The following is a 19,517-nucleotide window of genomic DNA, read 5'->3' on the forward strand; positions in this document are numbered from 1 at the left end:
TTTCTATTTCGGTTTGTATGAATTTTAAACTTTATGAATGTTTTTTTCCTATTTCGGTTTTTATGAATTTAAATTTTATAATATTATTAGTTTTAAATTTCTGATTTTTTAAATTTATTAATATCAAAAAATATATTAAAATGCAAAATTAATTTGTAAAAAAAAATGGGTATATACCGACGGACAATGGTCGTCGGAATATACCGACGGACATATATCCGTCGGAATTTACCGACAAACCACATTTCCGTCGGAATATACCGACGAACGAGGTTCGTCAGTATATTCCGACGACCGTTGTCCGTCGGTAAATTCCGACACCAAAGTTCGTCGGAATACACCGAGGAACACTCTACGTCGGAATTGTCCGACGAACGTTCTCCGTCGGTACGTAGTTTTTCCGATGAACTCTGGTCTCGTGTATCCGCATCGTAATATCGTCGGAAGTTTGTCAGAATGACGTTTCTCGGTATTCGTCAGAAAGTCGTCGGAAGTTCTGACGAAATTCCGACGAATTTTTTTTTTCCGACGAAACGATACCGACGGACTGGTTCGTCGGAAATTCGTCGGAATCAGTCTATTCCGACGAATTTCCGACGATTTCGGCCATCAGAATCCCCCTGTTTTCTTGTAGTGACGACGATTATGTTAGTAATATTTTTCTACAAATGATATATAACCATAACATGAAGTGAATTTAAAAGTGTGTCATGCATCTCATTTCATGTCAGTAGACAATAACAGTCATCTCTTTTTAAGAGTAGAGATAATTCTTTTACGCTTAAGATACTTTCCCCTTTTAATTCATTTTGTAAACGCAGTTAGTGTATATGTGTGTGTGTGTGTATTGCAAGTGGTGTGGCAAGATTCTGGTTCTGACCGCTGCATGTTGGTATCTCTTGGAAAGATCTAAGTGTGGACTACGAGTCCACACCCAAAAACCACTACTGCTAAGTGGTTCCAGCTTGTAAGTATCTCCCAGTGGCTGCAAAGGCAAACATTAGGGTAAATATATATGCCATAATGCATAGAGAAAAACTCGAAAGAAGAATAAATTTACGAGAAAAGTTATAGCGCTTGACGTTTTGGACTTTTTTTTTTTTATCTTTACACAGGAGAAGAAAATATACCATCCCATGTTGGTCCCTTCCCCCGTAGAGCATAAAATAACGACGATCTCGAGTAGTAGCAGAAGCATACCTTAATAAAAATATGAAACAATGAAGAAGAGTTAACGCAAACAAAAATGATTGACAGCAATTATTTCAGTTAAATCAACCAAATTTACTAACACTCTTCCACAAGGCAGGTCCCCATATGGGTACAATATTTCCCACACATTTGGGTGCCTAGTCGTATTCAATGCCCATGTATCGGCGAGAACCAAATTTCCTTCTTCATAAGACATAAACAAACAAACTTGTGTTAAGTATCAACGTTTAGAAACTTTTCACCCACACAAAAAAAAAGAATAATCATAAACAAATGCAATATTGTTGTTATGAAAGGTTTAATTTATAGAGTAAATGCTAACAAATCCGATTTAAAACCGCCACTAATTGGTATGTTATACATTTGTTTGAGAAATTTCCTCTCTAAGAGGGAGACATATATATATATAGAGAGCAATGCTAACAAATGCGATTGAAAACTACACTAATTGGTATGTTAATGATTTGTTACTCATGCTTGTCCTACGTATACCAATGTCAAACCAAAGTGGAACGAATATATAGATATTTCGTACCCTTTTTTCCACCGAATATAACAAGCTTTTTCCCAGCTAGACCCATTACATGGCCATAGCGAGGACATGGAGCCATACCCTCTTGAACCACCACTCTGAACAATATACATTAAATGCGAAGAAATTTCATTGATAAAAGGTACGTATATATATCTCAGAGAAATCCATAAATGACACCATACTTTTTCCATTTGAACGTATCACTACTCATGTCAAGGACATGGAGATCTCCGTTACAAATGCCTGATGGACCAATTCCACCCTGCCAACGAAAACAGTATCCGATCCTCATGTGTCAGTCAGATACATATAGGGTCTAGACTCTAGATAACACAATCGAAACCTAACCAAGGAAAATCTTTAAATGATCATTTCAATATCACCTGAATAAGGACCCCATCGCCACATGAGACGGCTGCATGATTAGTCCTAGGAGATGGAGGCTCACTTCTGGATAAACCCTGAACAATCAAGGATCATTACACACCATTAATGAAATGATTTATAGATCTACAACAACAAAAAACCTTAAGCAAAACAAGCTAACATCTGAAAACGAGAGATACATCAATGTTCTCAGTTACCTTGTCCACTTCTTGGTTAAGGAATTGAGACAGTACACTGAATTGGTTAAACATTGTAAACCTGGAACAAAAAAACAGCCACGTCCCAGAAACGTTACGAAATCCAAAACCCTAACAATTTAAAAAACCTAGGATTAGGGAGTCAATGAAAGACGTACTGTTATCGGATCCACCGCTCGGGACTGAAGTAACCCCGCCGAAGAGGATTAGGCGGTGATAAACTGCCGTGAGTGTATGACCACATCTCAGTCCCGGTAAGTCCTCTTGGGGGTTGAACAAGGTCTGCGTCGTACTCGTTGCGTAAGGAGGAGGGGGAAACTGCCATAAGTTTAAATCAGCCATGAGAACAATGTTGAGTTACAGATTGGGAGATATAAATTATGCGGCTGCGAAAGACGGTGGCGAAATCCTATGGTTCATCTCCATTTTATAGCACAATTTTTTTTCCCTAGTCTCCTTTTGTTTTGGTAAGCAAATAATGATGTTCATATTCAGACAAGTGTCTTGAATGTGTTTCATTCCCAGCAATGGTGCCTAACGGCAAAGTGATAAATGATAACTACGAAACTGCCCATTATTTAGCCTTTGGTTGGCTTGTTGCCACGTATGCTGGTCGTTGTTCAATATTTTGTTTCTTAAGTACAAAATAGTCTTTATGGACATCATTATTGCTAGGACAATTTTAAGTCCTTAAAATAAAAATACAAAGGACGCAGGAGATATTAAAGGATGAAGGATGAAGGACGAGCTGGGACGTTGCTTATATAACGACTTTTCCCCTCGGTCCTGGTGTTTTTGTGGGTCTCCTGCTCTTAAAGACCGGCTGGGACGTTGCGATAATGTTGCCCTAAGGTAAAGAATTTAAAAGTGAGCTGCACATTTCTTCAATACGAACATTTGTAGTTTTCGCTTTAAGTAAGCAATATGTATTAATTTTAGGGAATATTATTAATTAGTGGGATTCCAGCGCTACACGCCGGGTTCCTATGCCTTATTCTTACATGAATTTACAATTCATTTATGGCCTTTCTAAAAAACATATGTTCAAAAATATGAAAATGAAAATATATTAAAAGAAAATGATTTTTTGGATTTATTTAATAGTGGTTAGTGACCTAGTGTATTCCTTTATTTTGAAGTGGAATAGCATAAGTGGTTGTGACTTAATGATTCAATAAAAGTAAAATAAAAAGCCGATAATCGTAACAAAGTTTATTTAGTTGGAATTTAAACATAAAGTAAAGTTGATGTTTTATTTAGAGAATATATTTATACTGTTAAATACCATGTAGACAGTATATAGAAAAAAATGGCATTTGAAATTTATTTTAAAGACTAATATGAATTGAAACGTGTGTAATGAAGTTTTGTTCATATATTTTACTTACTTTATATATATAAAGATTAAGGATTGTTGTTTATTTTTAGAATTAATACGTTTGACAATTTTTTATATTGTAAAGTAGTTTTTTTCAAAGGTCAAATATTTGTTCTTACATTGTCCATTATAATTATTGTAATCTTTTGGCGTATGTTTATTTGATTTATGGGACCTTAACCTTATGATCTTATGCCGTTAGTAATTTTTCTCAACAATAAAGTTGAAGTGGGACACAATCAAAGATAAGCAGCTTATTGATTTGGGCTACCAACATAATGTCAAAAAATCTCATTATCGACTCTTGATATTCCAATAACTTGTACATCATACTCTGCGACTCTTCAACCCAAATAAAGAGACATATATTGCAACTTTGTAGCAAAGACAAAAGAAAAATTCTTAAAAGTGACAGATAAATCGTGAGCTACCTTCATGCTTCTAACACAGCTCGAGATGTCATAACACTTCTCTGTCACATCTACGTGAATAACTTTCTTTTGAAAATTTGCAAATCAGGCCCGCAAGGATAGATAAAACCAACAATTTCATTTATAATTGTAATTTGTCTCCAATATGAGGTTTTGATTGATGATATTATAAGCAAATGCATTCGTCGTGCTATAGTGACCCTTACCGAAAGATCTCATGTGATTAGTTTGGCTTTTGATTTGAGCACGGTCAGCTCATAATCTTACGACCCGTTAAAGGTTTGCAATCCGGCAAGCAATGATAAATAAAACATCAACAACCCATAAAGGGTTAGGTTTTTATCTAAATTGACAGACAACAAAACTCAAGAAACTGATGAAATAGAAAGTAGGAAGGATCGGAAGAGGCATAGTATACTGAGGAGAATAATAAGTTTGAGTTTCAAATTCAGAAAGTAGGTTTTGATGCGTACACGTTGTCACCGTGACAGTGGTGAGCGGCGAATATATAGTGACAGAGGAGAATCTGAAGCGAAGGTCGGCATGGAGCTGTTACTGTGTTTGAATGATGAATAATTGAAAGAGGAGTGGGGGAATAAGGACATTCAAACTTGAACTTTTGCTTGCAGTAAAATTTTTTTTTCTAATTTGTTTTTGTTTTCCTACAAACCACTCCAATTATGAACCCGGACATAACTGAAATCAATGGTAATCTTAACCGAAATAGAAACAGAACCTAACTAAAATTAAACGGGAGCTAACCGGAGACAAGAAACCCTAAAGAGCAAACGAAGAAGCCGTCGTGTAGGGATAGTCGCCAAAAGAAACCTTCATGGCATAGGACCACCACCAAGAGGCGAGGTGACGCGAGACTCGAGCATCCACCTTTAGAGACAGACTGGAGCAGACCAGAAAAGCTCTACCACAGACATAGAGAAGCACGACAAAACCACCGAAACATCTGACAGAGAGAGAGAGCCGAGCAAAACTACATCGGCGAGAAGGAGGCGGAAAAGAAAGAGACAAAAACTTGACTTGGTAAACTATTTTACAACTGGGCCAGTATTTTTTCTAGAAGTCCGAACCCATTAAAAACTTCAACAAATGAAAGCGTGACAGGTGTCATAAAAAAACCTGGTTGAAAAACAAATCTACTTTATAGTATAAAATGCGGCACAAGTTCGTTGTTTTATTATTAGAATAACTTAGAGCACCTCCATTAGAATTCCAATCGCTATTGAAGGGTTCTTTGAAAATAAACCCAAAAAATAAATCAAGAAAAAAAAGAAGCATAGCAACCGGTTCTTATAAGAGGGTTTTTAGAATTAGTAAAAAACCCTGATGTGTCCGTTTTTTATTGGCTTTTCTTGTATTTCTCTCTTTCTCCTCTTTCTCTCTTTGGCGTCTCTTTCTCTCTTTCTATTTTTCTGGTAAATCAATTCTTTTATACAGATCTCAAACCTTAATTCTCTCTTCTTCATCATGTTTGATTTCGTGGGTATTATCTCAATTTAGGGATTTTGATGTTCTGATTTGGGAATTTAGGTTTCTTCAATTTCGTGGTCCTGTGATTGCTCTTACAGTAAATTGGTCTTGTGAGGAATCCTGCCTGTCGACTGTTTTCGGTTTGGTGATGAGGTACTTGAGGAGGGAACAGCTGAGTCTGCGTTCGCTAGCTTTCTTCTTATCTCAACCTATCAACGACGTGTTTGCAGATCATTGCGTGAGGTTTATTAAGATAATTAACTAAGTTAATAGCATGTTGATATAAAGTTAGGATCTTTAGTGTTTATGTTGGTAGTGTTGATACTTCTTATGTGGAAGAAGAACCATTACTACCTTTTTATACTCTCTCAGAAGAATACTTTGTAGAATCACACTTGAGAAAGTCTTTAAACTCAAACGAGAGTTCTTTGAATTCTTCAGAGGTTCCTAGGCTAGCTTATCTGATCTCAGGTACTAAAGGAGATAGCCGCAGGATGATGAGGACTTTGCAAGCTGTGTACCATCCAAGAAACCAATATGTTCTCCATTTAGACCTCGAAGCTCCACCTAAGGAGAGGCTGGAGCTTGCAATGTCTGTGAAGAGTGATCCTACTTTCCGTGAAGTTGCAAACGTCCGTGTTATGTCACAGTCTAATCTCGTTACCTATAAAGGCCCTACAATGATCGCTTGTACGCTTCAAGCTGTGGCGGTTTTGCTTAAGGAGAGCTTGGATTGGGATTGGTTCATCAACCTTAGTGCATCAGAATATTAGACTATCCTCTCCTGACACAAGATGGTTAGTTAAAACTCTAATGACATTCTTGATCTTTTGTTACAAAGTTGTGACTCTTGTTTGTTACTGAACTTGCAGATTTGTTGTATGTCTTCTCCAACTTGTCTCTGAATGTTAACTTCATTGAACATATGAAGCGCACCGAAATGTTAAATTCATGATATAAATTTGTATTTCTATTTTTCATATGTTTTTATGTCATATTTGTTTAAATGTTATGAAATCCAATAATTTATAAGTTTTGTAATATTTAAATTTAATAATTCAATTTAGAAAAAAATAATTAAGAACCTCATAGGGGTTCTCCCATTGGACTTTTACACAACTAATTACAGTAATAGGAGTTCTAAACTTCATAAAGTACACAATTAACTATTAAATTAATTTTAAGAATTCATTAAGGGCTCTAATCAATGGATGTGGTCATATGTTTTCCTTTAATTTCTGACTAGTTTGATGCGTTTTTCTCCATCTAATCATTAGTTATTAAAATTTTTATTTATCTAAATATCATTGGACTATTTGGGATCAAAATGCATTATATACTATACGCATGGATGGTTTATCCAAAGATGGACGAACCAAACGAAGCAGAAATGAAAATCAAAACCAAAACCGAATTTGAAAGCAAACACTCAAAAAACCGAGTTTGAAAGCAAACCCTCGAACAGTTTATGTTTCTCTATCCCGGAAAAACTAAAACCGAAGTGAAAATCGAATGAGTATCCAAATACTCAAAATATAACTTATAGAACTATAAATATTAACAGTATTAATAATTATATTTAGTTTTAAGATAATCAAATACCATATTTATTATTTATAAACTAAATTATCTTAAAAAAACATACTGCAAGGGGAAAGGCGGTTCCAAGGCGATCGTTAAGGCGATTGCCTTGACTATCAATTTTTCTGCAATTTCTCACCTGCAGATTATGATTCCATTGTTGAATATATATGATTTATATGTGTAATCTCTCCTTTCTCTTCATAGCTTTCAAAATCGAAACAGGTGGACCCAAATAAAAGTTCATTTTCCACAATTCTATTTTGCATTGGAGAGTATTTACGGTGAGTCCATTTGTGTTTACCGTCTTTTTCACAATACTTTGGCGTCTCACATATACACTCTCCGTAATGGAAATCGAAAGCCTTTTTCAAAACAATTTTTATATGTTCTGTTCTTCTCTCTAATGGAGAAGAAATTCATATTTACTCACAGCGAATAGATTGTTAAGTATTTCTCCCAATTTGTTGTTGCAATCTCCAGCGTGGACTTCGTGGCCATGATTGACGACATATCAGTCAACCTATTTGTGTTAAATCCTGATTTAAGTGGTAATGAACTTATTTTCATCGCTTTAATTTGTAAACAAATTCCATGGAAGCTGCCATGAAAAGAGTGTACTGGAGTCGGGGATTTAGAAGTTGATGGACAATCCCGTTGGCTTCTTTTGATTCTTACTCAATCGAGAGTTCAAAATTGAAACTGGGATTTCTCCATGATGATGCAACCACAAAGGCAATTGACATTTACATAGATTGCAATTCGACACCTTGTTTGGTTATTTACTGTACATGAAATAATCTAAACCGGAGAAGCAATTTTTTAGTTGTATAGCGATGTTTTTAGAATTGCTGAAGATTGGCAGTTCTAGTTCTTATTTCATTTGATAGAATCATTATATTGAATTATTTACCAATGGACATCTATAGATCTAAATTGGAAGTTTACAATGATATACAACAAAGAAAAACGAGAAGAAAATTCTAGAATCTCATTGCATTTTTGATGTCTAAACATAGAGATCGCATCAAGGAAATTGAATTGTTATTCTATTATCAAATAAGATGGTTCTGAAGACAGCTTCCTCAACTTTTATTTTAAGTGTTGTATTGCTCTCATTTAATTTTATATTTGCATTTGGCGTTTTTTACTATCTAATGTTACATTTTTATAAAAATAAAAGTAGTTGTTAAATAAAAGTAGTCGTTAAAAAATAAATTATCTAAAAAATCGAATTGTTTGAATATTTTTATACAAAATAAATTATCTGAATCAATCAATATTTTATCCATATTATCTAGTATTTTATCTGAACAACCTGAATTATATTTTTTACCCATATTACTCGAAAAAGTGAATTGGATCAATTTTCTTGGATATTAGCCAATTCCTAATCTTTGTCTCCAAACTAAACCAAAAACCTAAAGAACTTAACTGAAAGCCACAAATATCTATATCTAGGCCTGGGATTTCGGGTATTCGGGTCGGTTCTGGGTATTTCGGTTATTTAGAATTTGTATCCAATGGTTACTTGGAAGACTTACGGTTCGGTACCGACCGGTTCCGGGTCGGGTCGGTTTTTCAATAAAAGTAACCATATTCAATCCGAAAAAATTGGTTACTTAACGGTTTGGTTAAAAAAGACCCGCAATCTTAACCGAAACAAGTGGGTACAAATCGGTTCGGTTAACATAATACCCGATATCATAATAGTACCCAAACTATACCTGATTTTCAAACCAAACTCATTAACTTAAATGTCAAAGTACTTAAAGACTTAAACAAGAACACAAACTGAAAATGAAAACCAGAAAATAGAACATAGTTTCAACCACCAAACATGAAGCAAATCACAAGTTCACAACAGAAAAATAAAGTACTTGAAGTCTTAAACAAGAACACAAAGTCACAAACTGAAAATGAAAATGAGACAGTCACTCTCACTCGTCCACACTCAACAAGTCCACTCCTTATTCCACATTGCATCCAGCTTCAAACTCTAGGGAAAAAGAAAACAGAACCTATAAGTGTTCTAACCTTCAAGCATCAAGATCATATGGTAAAGAGTTCAAAAGAGGTGAATCATACCTCTCATAAGATCATCTTGTTGCACCACATCTGAAAGTAGCTGCGCTATTGTATGAACGCCTTTCTCATGTATATGAATCTCGGATTTCAACCATTGTTCTATGCACACCAACACCTCGACCATAAAGTGTGTCAAGCAGCTCCTATATGGGTCTAAGACTCTCCCACTAGTGCTAAATGCACTTTCTGTTGCTACAGATGATGCTTGAACCGCAAGAATATCAGCAGCTATCTGAGACAGGATCGGGAACTTCACACTGTTTCTTCTCCACCATGATAAAATATCAAACTCAGTTCCAAGTCCAGTAACACCTTTTGTAACCTCTACTTTCTCTCTCAAATACACTTCTAACTCATCACTAGAATATTGTGTACCTGTTTCTTCTACAAGCTCCTCGTACAGATTATCCATTCTTTCATACCCGATCCCATTGCCTATGATTTGACTCTGAAGAACTGCACCACTGCCTTGCGACTGCGACTGTGAAGATGATCCTCCTTGAGACTGTGAACCACCTGATCCTCCATCACTTGTGCTGTATCCAACACTGTACTCATCATATAAGCACTTCATGATATCTGTAATTGTATCAGAAAGCAGAGTATACTCGATGCTTTCTTTTCCATAAAGCTTCTCAAAGCAGAGGTTAGCAAAGTTCATCTTCTTTCTTGGGTCAAAAACAGTAGCAACAATCAAAAGTTTATTCATCTTACAGCTCTTAGACTTACTACTCTCAGACTCAGATACTTCCGTGAATGGATTCCAGTACTTCCTTAGTTTCCCCATCATCGTCAAAGCTTTCAACTGTAGTGTTTCATCAGCACCTGGTGCAGAGCTTATCTTACTGACATTCCTAGTGATGGTGACAATCTCATTGTAGATCTTGTGCGACGTAATCCCCTTTGTAGCCGAGAGCATCAGAGTTGAATTGTAAAATATGACAAGAAAGTGTACCAACCTCTCAGCTTCTTCCCAATCTCTTGTAGAAGCCGGTCCAATCCTCTTTTTCCCATTTTCAAGCTCCAAGAAGCAGTCATTGTACGGTTTGTCCTCAGCCTCCATCTTCTCGAAAGCTGCCCTGAATTTGATTGCTTGGTCTAGCATCAGATATGTCGAGTTCCACCTTGTCTTGACATCTAATGGAAGGCTTCCTCTGGTCATCTTTCCCGTATCAACCCAAAACTCAAAAGACGTCAGTCTGTTGGTTGAAGACCTCACGTACTGAACACCATTCCGAATGGCATTCAAGCTATCATCGACCTCATTTGACCCTTCCTTGACAATCAGATTAAGAATATGTGTCGTACACCTAATGTGCAAGAACTCCCCATTCAAAACCAGTGCATCTTCTCCTTGGTTCATGAATTCTTCCTTGAACTTCTTCATGGCTGAGTGTTAGCTGTAGCATTATCAACTGTGATGCAGAAGACTCTTTTAATATCCCACTCTGCTGAACAATCCACAAGAACTCTCGCAATTGTAGACCCTTTGTTATCATCCACATTCTTAAACCCTATGATCATCTTTCTCAGCTTCCAACTTGAATCAATAAAATGAGCAGTAATCACCATGTAACTAACCGCAGTGTAGGGATCAGTCCATATATCTGTTGTCAGAGAGAGTCTTTGCTTGTTCTGTCCAAGAACTTTCTTCATTTATGCTTTCCTCTTCATATACATTGCCGCAATCTCCTTTGTGCATGTTTTCCTACATACAGGCGGCTCCAGCTGCACTTTGTTGCATAAGTGTTTCCACGCTAAGCTTTCCACAAAGTTCAATGGTAACTCGGCTAAGACTATCATCTCATCGGTAGCATCTTTGAACACTCTGTCAGACACCTTACCAAAACTCATGTTGCCTTCTTCATCCGTAGCTAACCGGGACTGGTTTTTTGACTTATTTGCAGCCTTCCATGCCATGAATGACCTACAGTTAGTGACATGCTTCCTCAGATTAGAGGTCCCAGACTTAGTTGGACAACTCATCTCTTTACTACAATAGCGGCATTTACATCTGTCGTAGTTGTTTGGTAGCCTGCTGAGATGCTTACAGACATCAGACCTCGTCCTTTTTCTTGACCTTTCACCAGAACCACCAGCTTCATCTCTCGTAGTCTTTTTTCCCGAACCCGGTGTTTGAACATCATCATCTGAAGAAAAGTCTTCATCCATTGATTCATGATTCATTTCATCTTGTAGATCAGTTGTAGAATCCATATACATACACATACATAAGTAAACAACTGTTAGAATAAGTAAATAGTGCTCGTATAAGAGTATCAAAGTTATCAAACATCAACATTCAACATCAAGTCATCAAAACATCAACAGTATCAAAAATTCAAAATCATCAACGGTATAAAAAGAAAAAAGTTATCTACGAATCCATAATCACAAATACGATTACGAAATCAAAGTAATCAAACAATGCTAAACCCTAATCGATATAACACAAAAAAGGAATAAAAAAATCGCAAAAGAAATCTTTGCTTACCGTGGAGAGAAAAGAGAATCGACTAATGGTTCCAGTTTTGAAGCTTTATGATAAACCGGTTGCTTTATTTGTATAGAGACCTTCACTTTTCTCAAAAGCTATAATGGAGAAGACGAATCGAAAAGCTAGGGTTCGTATTTTGGGAATTGGGGATTGTCTTGAGGCCCTAATCACGCGTAGCAGATATGTCGGGGACTCGGGGGGGGGGGTTATTAATGTCAGGCTATATTGGGTATCCGATTTGGCTTGGGTAAAACCCTGAACCGACCCGTAACCCATGGATTTTTATAATATTATCCATCGGTTAAATTGGACTGTACCGATACCAAATCGAACCGGTCAAAATCGGGTCGGATCCGGTTCGGGTATTCGGTTATGGTTAAAAATCGCAGGCCTATCAATATCTATATATCCAAAAGAATCAAAAACCGGAAAAAAAATTGAACCGTAGCAAATACTGAATGTGCAAAACTAGTAGAATATGTTAAAGATTTGGTCAACCTTTTATCGGTTTGTTTCAAACTACATATCAACACCAAAATCAAGTTATTAAGTGCTAGTAAGAATATGTTCAAGGAAAGTAAAAAGCTAGCTAAATATTTTATTAATCGTGTATACATTTTATAACACTTTTGTTCTGTTATAGAACGTTTTGTTTGTGTCCGAAAGGAGAATCTAAAGAATATTTATAGGGATGTCAATTGGGTTCTCCCATCCCGTCCTGTCCCGGACCGCTGCCGGTTCGTCTTCGGGCGGGACACGACAGGCCTGTCCCGCGCGGGATGCGGTCCTGAAAAAAGCTGCCAATCCCGTACCGCATTTTTTGCAGACCTTCGCGGGCCATTCCGCGAGATATCGAATATTGCACTGTTTTTTTTTTCTTGCACAACAAACATAAACAAGAATGAGTTTCTGCATGAACAAACAGCAAACAAGAATGACTTGATCATAGCAAAGTCTCGTTCATTCACGAAGGTTGTCTTACACTAGTTTTATATATTCACGAAGAGCGATGGAGATTAGTCTTTCAGCTGATATGCATGATTGCACCATTCTGTTATACGTGAACCCTTAAAGAAAAAGAAAAAAAAACTAATATTTTGCTTCACTTGTCCTATCTGTAACGTTCTCTTTATTGTTGTGTTGGTATCTATTTTATTGCAACATGTTATATGCGTAGATATGTACTGACATAAACTGGTTTATAAGTCTTTGTGATTTTATTAAGTTTAGTTGCTTCAAATCGTAGTGTTTTTGCTTAAAAAAAGGTCTGAATGTTAGAACATGAACTCAAACATCAAGCCAAAATAAAAAAACAGAACATGAACTCGTAGGTCAACTTCATACAGCTCTTGTTGCTGACTTGATAATAGCAAAACCTCTTTCATGTTATCTTAACCAAAACACCAATGTGATAAAGCAAAACACAAGAAATCCCATATTTTAATAAAGCAAACACCAAATCAATATAAAGCAAAACACCAAATCAAACTTGATCATCTTCATCTTCCCCATTGACGATGGACTCAAATGATGGCAATTTCTTCACCATCACCATCGATTTCTTCATCTGCAAATATCAGAAACTTCCTTTACTTAGGATAATGGTAATTTAAAAAAAATTACATTGTGAGTTATTTACCATGTGCATAAAATTTGTATCCCTTGATCCAATTCCTAGTGCATATCAGAGCTTGCACATTTTTTGGGAGTAAACGGCTCCTATATTTATTCAGAACTCGCGATCCAATACTGAAAGAGGATTCCGAAGCCACTATTGTGATTGGAATACTTAGCAGATCACATGCCATTGCAGCCAAGTCACCATACCGATGCGCATTATCTTTCCTCCAATCGAGGATGTCCAAGTTCTCAAAATTAGTAACGTCCAAAGGTTGATTTTCAAGATAAACTTCTAGTGGTGTCTTTCCACTCACAATGCCACTGACTTTGCGAAATGCCAAGAAATCCTAAGAAAGTTATAAAAACAAATATGAGAGGTAAAAATAAAATAAACTGAAGGTTAAAAAATTGAAAAACACTCACATCATAGTTCATAAACATTCCCATTGACCCTGCCGCAGAGGCGTTTTAACAATCTTACGTGGCTCAGTGGAAGGTGAGTTATTCTTGGATTTTTTGTCGTATGACTCAAATAGAATACTGAGCTTGTCACGCAAGTTCTTCACTTTTGCATCTCGTGTACTCATGTCAAGCTTTCCTAAACAACATTCAACAATTGAAAGCTTAAACCGTGGATCGAAAACTGCTGCCATTGCAAAAACACCACTGACTTCATCCCAATATTTGTCGAACTTCTCTTTCATCGGTGGTACCATGTTTCTAACAATCTCATCATTGCTTTCCTCATTTCTCCGAAGCCAATCATGGATCAACCAAACCTGATAGAAATTCAAGTTTGCAGTCGGATAAGTAGAACCAGACATCAAGCTTGTGATCACAGCAAAAGGACCCAAAAAACCACAGATATTGGCTGCTCTAGTTCATTCCTCAGCTGTGATCGCCGTTTTATAACCCTTCTTATCAAATGTCTCCAACTTAACAAATGCTTTATGGTACTTGATGGCTCTTTCAAGCATATAGTAAGTTGAGTTCCATCTTGTTGAAACGTCCAGTATTAGCCATCCACTTTCTAATACACCGGCAGCATCCACACATTTTTTGAACAATTGTCACGTGTTTCCGATCCTAATACATACTTAACATTCTCTCTTACTTTATGCAAATAGCCTCCAATAACCTTCAACCCATCTTGCACTATGAGGTTAAGTATGTGAGCTGCACATCTGACATGAAAAAACTCTCCTCCACACAACAAATCACTATTCAAATTCAGTTGCAATTTCACAATATCCTGCATCGAGTCATTACTTGTAGCATTATCTAAGGTGACTGAGAACACGTTTTTTTCAATTCTCCAATCTTGCAGTGATTCAAGGAGCTGAAGCGCAACATTCATACCGTTATGTGGTGGTGGTAGAGCACAAAACGTCAGGATCTTGCTGTTCAACTTCCAATTCCGATCAATGTAATGTGCTGTCACACACATGTATCCTTCCCGTTTCACTGATGTCCACAAGTCAGACGTGAAAGACACTCGTCCAGGAAGACTCCCTAATTCCCTCTTGAGTCTGTCTCTCTCACTTTCATATAATCAATACACATCTACTCTTGCTGTGTTTCGACAAATTGTTTGGACATCAGCATTCAAATACGTCCATGTGTCTCTCACTTTTTGAAACTCCACATACGAGTAAGGAAGATCATGCTGGACAATTTTCTTAGCTACCAACTGCCTAAACACATCATGATCATACTTGCGAGATACTACTTGTCCCTCCGTATTGAGTTGTTGCTGCCTTCCTCGATTCCTTGGATACATTTTACATCTCAGCCGATGCCTTCTCAACCCACTTGTTCCATGTGAGTGAGAATACCATGCATACTCATTCTTACAATGATTGCATACAGCTTTCAAATCTCCACTGGGTTTTTCTACCACCTTGAAATCAGTCCACATGTCTGATCTTTGCCTATTCTCCAAATCTTCCAAATCAATTTCAGCTGCGTCCAACTCAACTTCTTCCAATTCATCATCAAACTCCGGTATCTCTTCAACCTTTTCCTTCTTCTTCTGCGATTTAGGGGCCTTCTTCTGCAACTGGATAGATGCGGCATTCTTTTTTTGCGAGTCATGCACTGGCTTTCTTCTCCCTCCACGAATCGCAGATTTCATAGGAACAGTCTTCTACTTCCTACATGCATGTGAGGACGAGCCAATGCCGCCATCTAAAGTGGATTGGAACATGGGTTTCCTCGAGGCTGTTCCGTAAGTAGTCTTTCTGCGAGGCTTAGGTGTTGGGGCTGGACCGGTTGGTGGAGTGATTTCAACATCAGAATCGTCAGTATCATCAGTAAGACTGATAAGCTTTCTTTTGCTTCCTTGCTTCTTTCTTACAACACCACTTTCACCACCTTCAGCGATCTGATCAGCGAACTCCTCTGCTGCAGCAAGACTAGCTATGACTTCATGAGTTTCCAAGTCCACAATATTTGCTGGGGAGTACTCGGGATCAAGCATGAACTGCTCATCTGACTCGCCTCGTGATCCCATATCTGACTCGCCTCTTGATCCCATGGTCTCTAACATTTTTTTCTGTGGTAGTTTGATGTTTCAATAACTCTTAAGTCTCTAAGATATGTTTACGGCTCCGTGACCTAACTCCTAAGATACATGGCTAAGTGGTGGTAGGCTTTTTAAAATTTGTTAATATTTTTAATCAAATTTAGAAAAAATATAGTTAAACACTTAAACTTTTAAAACACGAAGGAAAAAAAATTTTCAAACGACAAACAAGCATAAACATTCTCCTATCATTCTATCAATACATTGAGTTCTAACTTCTAAGCAAAATAACCATCATCCTATCAATACATCGAGTTCTAAGCAAGACATCTTGTTCTCCTATCAATACAGCGAGTACTAACTTCTAGGCAAGCCAACCATCATCCTATCAACACATCGAGTTCTAAGCAAGACATCTTGTTCGCCTATCAATACAAGCAGTTCCTACTAATGCTTACTAGTTTTACGTGAAGCTTATGGTCCTGAAGCCTCCTTGTTCACCATCGGAAGAAAGGCTGGCAACCTGAAGTCCTGACACCTCCTTATTCACCATCAGCTCGAGACAAAACATAATTCAAATACAAAACAGAAACAAAAAAAAAGACATATAAGAGAAAACATAATTCATACACAGCTCATGACAAAACATACTCAACACAAGACAGTTCAACACAAGACAGTAACACACAATCACGAGACATGTCTTAACTTATCAGTGAATCTAGATGCATAGCTCATTAAACTTGCAATGCCGAAAAAAAATTAAAACTTGCAATCTATTCAAAAACAGTCAAACGGCATCTTCAACATCACTCCAACAGCTCGAGACAAAACATATTCATACAGAGAACACACAAAAAAACAAATCATATCAGAGATAATTCCTCAGCTAAAACAAAAACTAACTACAATGCAAACAATTCAATACACTACTGAGCAAAGAAGTCTTGTCTTAACTTCAAAGATTAGTAGAAGATGAACCAGTCACCTCCTTGTTCACCATCGTTCCATCACCTCACCACAGTACACAAACAAAGACAACAAGAGAAGAAGACATATCAGATATGGAACACAAGTTATTTTAGTTCAAGAAGGTAACTTCAGGGCATTGTTAAAAGACTTTCCTCTTCTCGTTGCGCCATACTTCAATCCCTCTGTATAATGCAGCAAACAAAAGATATAAGTATATGCATATGATCTAAAAAACAATACTGTAAAGAGTATAATTAGAAAAAGAGTTGAGGTAAGGTTACGATTGCTTGTTGACAGAAGCTATCTTCATAGCTTGTTTGATCAATCATCGCTAGAAATTATGCTATCTTCATAGCTTGTTTGATCAATCATCTCTTCTTCTGACTTCTTCAACAAACTCACACAGCAGCTGTGACAAATAAAAGATCAATCGAAGCTTATGTGATACACTAGATTGATCAACACAAGCTCATGAAGCTATCATAATTTCTAACAATAGATGCACGATCCCTAAAACAAACTCAAAAATGAAACGGCTTTAAACTACTTGGAGCCCAAATATCTGAAAGTCTGTGAAGTTTAGAAGAAGAAGCTTACAAGTTGTACATGCATGTTTGATCTGTGAAGTTTAGAAGCTCATGAAGAGACATCGAAGAAGAAGAATCGACTTTGTTGGGGCTTTCTCTGTTTAGCTTCTCTGCCGAAGATCGAAGACTATGTGGTGACCAGAAGCACCGGACGTCGAACGGCCGTCGTCGAAGCTCCATCTCTTCCTGCCGTGGACTACATCGTCGAAGCTTTCTTGTGTAACTTTCGCTTTTGTTTTTTTCAGGTGAAGAGGCAAAACGGCAAATGAAGGTAGGCAAGCGGGATTTAGGGCAACCCACGGATCGCTGCGGGCTTTCCCGCTTCAGGTCGGCCCGCTATTTTGCGGGTTCTGAATTTCTCGGCCCCAACCCGCCCCACACCAAGCCCTTACAAGCCCAGGCCCGCGGTCCAGTACATCAATTGCCATCCCTACATATTTACAATACTATATATGGACTATTTTAGTTGTCTTTATTCAAAACTTTGAAGACATGTTGAGCAAGGCTTAAACATGAGATTTGGTGCAAGGTGCATCATAATATATTACATATTTAACTTGAGACTTTTTGTTATATGTTTCTAGCTTATTAACATGTGTCTTAAAATTTTTTTTATTTATTTCATAACTTTATTTATGATTGGGAATTAGACTTTAAAAACTTTAAAATCAATTGTTTTATTAATCACTTTTTGTTTTTCTAAAAACCTTCAAAATCCATAAAACATTCAAAGCCTAAACTTTTGTTTTTATGCTTTTCCAAATAAAAAAATAAGTAGAATATTTGAGACTTTTTCTTTAAATAAACGTTAGTGTCTTAAATATCTCAGCTAAAACTTTTTTTTTAACACTGAATAACCCATTACATCATCGTATAATTTCTAACACTATTAAATATATCAACTACCTGCAACATATGTGATATTGATGAACAACTCCACGGATAAAGAGTCCACAATGAAGCTCACCCCGAAACACTTGGATTGATGGACGGTTATGCTGTATGACATTTTCGATGGACATACTCTCTCCGCAGCAGACGACCACAACGAACGGCTCTGCCTATAGTACTTTGAAACTTCCAATAAGCTTCGCATCATATAATTTGCAAGCAATTGCATACTCTGGGAAACGAACTCCAGATATAGAAGTCTTTAAACCTTAACCAGGAGACTACAGTGCTTCCACAACAAAAACTTATGTAAAACCTTACTATAAAAATCCTAATAACAAAAGTGATAAAACATCTACAGCGTAGATGGGTTATTGGAAGTTGACTTTTGTTAGAAGACTTTCAAATAAATTTTCTGAACAGAAAATATTTAACCTAATTGAAATTTTTGTCTCTTTATATAAAGAAAATTTACCAAAAAAGCAAGCTGGACAAATTAGGACGCGAAGGTGTCTCCATAAAAGAAACCACTTTTAATCAGAATACCAAAACCTAGTTTTCTTTCAAGTCTTTTCTCAGCTGTCAAGCTTTTCTTCTTGCCTCTCTGGTAGCTAGGCTTCTTGTCGGCGCCGGAAAGGGCTCTTTAGCTGTGACACTCCCGATCGTAGATGACCGGAAATGACACGGTCGATGTTCCTCGATGGTCGATCCAAGGTTCTCAGAATACTTCCGATCACCTTAGACCAACAACCAAAGAACACCAACACTCCTATCAGATATCACTCTAGGCTTTTCAACCCAAAAAAGCTATACCCGATAGTTAGTTCATCTGGAAAAGGACTGATATCATATGGAACCCGTACTTTGAAAAGATTCTTCATATATCATTTAAAATCATCTTACCAAATTTGTTATAAATTAACCTCGAGGTTTTCGGTCAACAAATCTTATACATAAGAAATATCAAAATGCCTTTGCAATGATAATAAAACTACCGCTGGCTAATGCTGTTCCTTCCCATCCTAGAGTAAGGTCTCCCGTCTACTGGTTACCTGAATCACAAATGAGTCATGAGTAACTAGTTTACTCAGTGAGCCTAGTCCCGCACCCCAACGTATATTAGTAATATCTC

General features: G+C 37.0%; 2 protein-coding genes, 1 long non-coding RNA gene and 1 pseudogene across 3 annotated transcripts; 1 reads left to right on the forward strand and 3 right to left on the reverse strand.

The window, feature by feature from the left end:
- LOC106344867 overlaps positions 1 to 2,695 on the reverse strand; it is a 10,635-nt pseudogene extending 7,940 nt beyond the window's left edge.
- A 2,808-nt stretch (positions 2,696 to 5,503) lies between these two features.
- LOC106292757 lies at positions 5,504 to 6,622 on the forward strand. The gene is made up of 2 exons (XR_001260241.1): positions 5,504 to 6,422; positions 6,498 to 6,622. It is a non-coding gene; the product is annotated as an uncharacterized LOC106292757 (long non-coding RNA).
- A 2,652-nt stretch (positions 6,623 to 9,274) lies between these two features.
- Positions 9,275 to 10,681, reverse strand: LOC106344868 (zinc finger BED domain-containing protein RICESLEEPER 2-like). The gene has a single exon (XM_013784166.1). The coding sequence runs from the start codon at positions 10,679 to 10,681 to the stop codon at positions 9,275 to 9,277; it is 1,407 nt and encodes a 468-aa protein (XP_013639620.1).
- A 269-nt stretch (positions 10,682 to 10,950) lies between these two features.
- LOC106344869 lies at positions 10,951 to 11,466 on the reverse strand. Its single transcript, XM_013784167.1, has one exon. The coding sequence runs from the start codon at positions 11,464 to 11,466 to the stop codon at positions 10,951 to 10,953; it is 516 nt and encodes a 171-aa protein (XP_013639621.1).
- Between the last annotated feature and the right edge of the window lie 8,051 nt (positions 11,467 to 19,517).

The sequence above is a fragment of the Brassica oleracea genome, chromosome C5, assembly GCF_000695525.1.
Source record: "Brassica oleracea var. oleracea cultivar TO1000 chromosome C5, BOL, whole genome shotgun sequence".
Lineage (NCBI taxonomy): Eukaryota > Viridiplantae > Streptophyta > Magnoliopsida > Brassicales > Brassicaceae > Brassica > Brassica oleracea.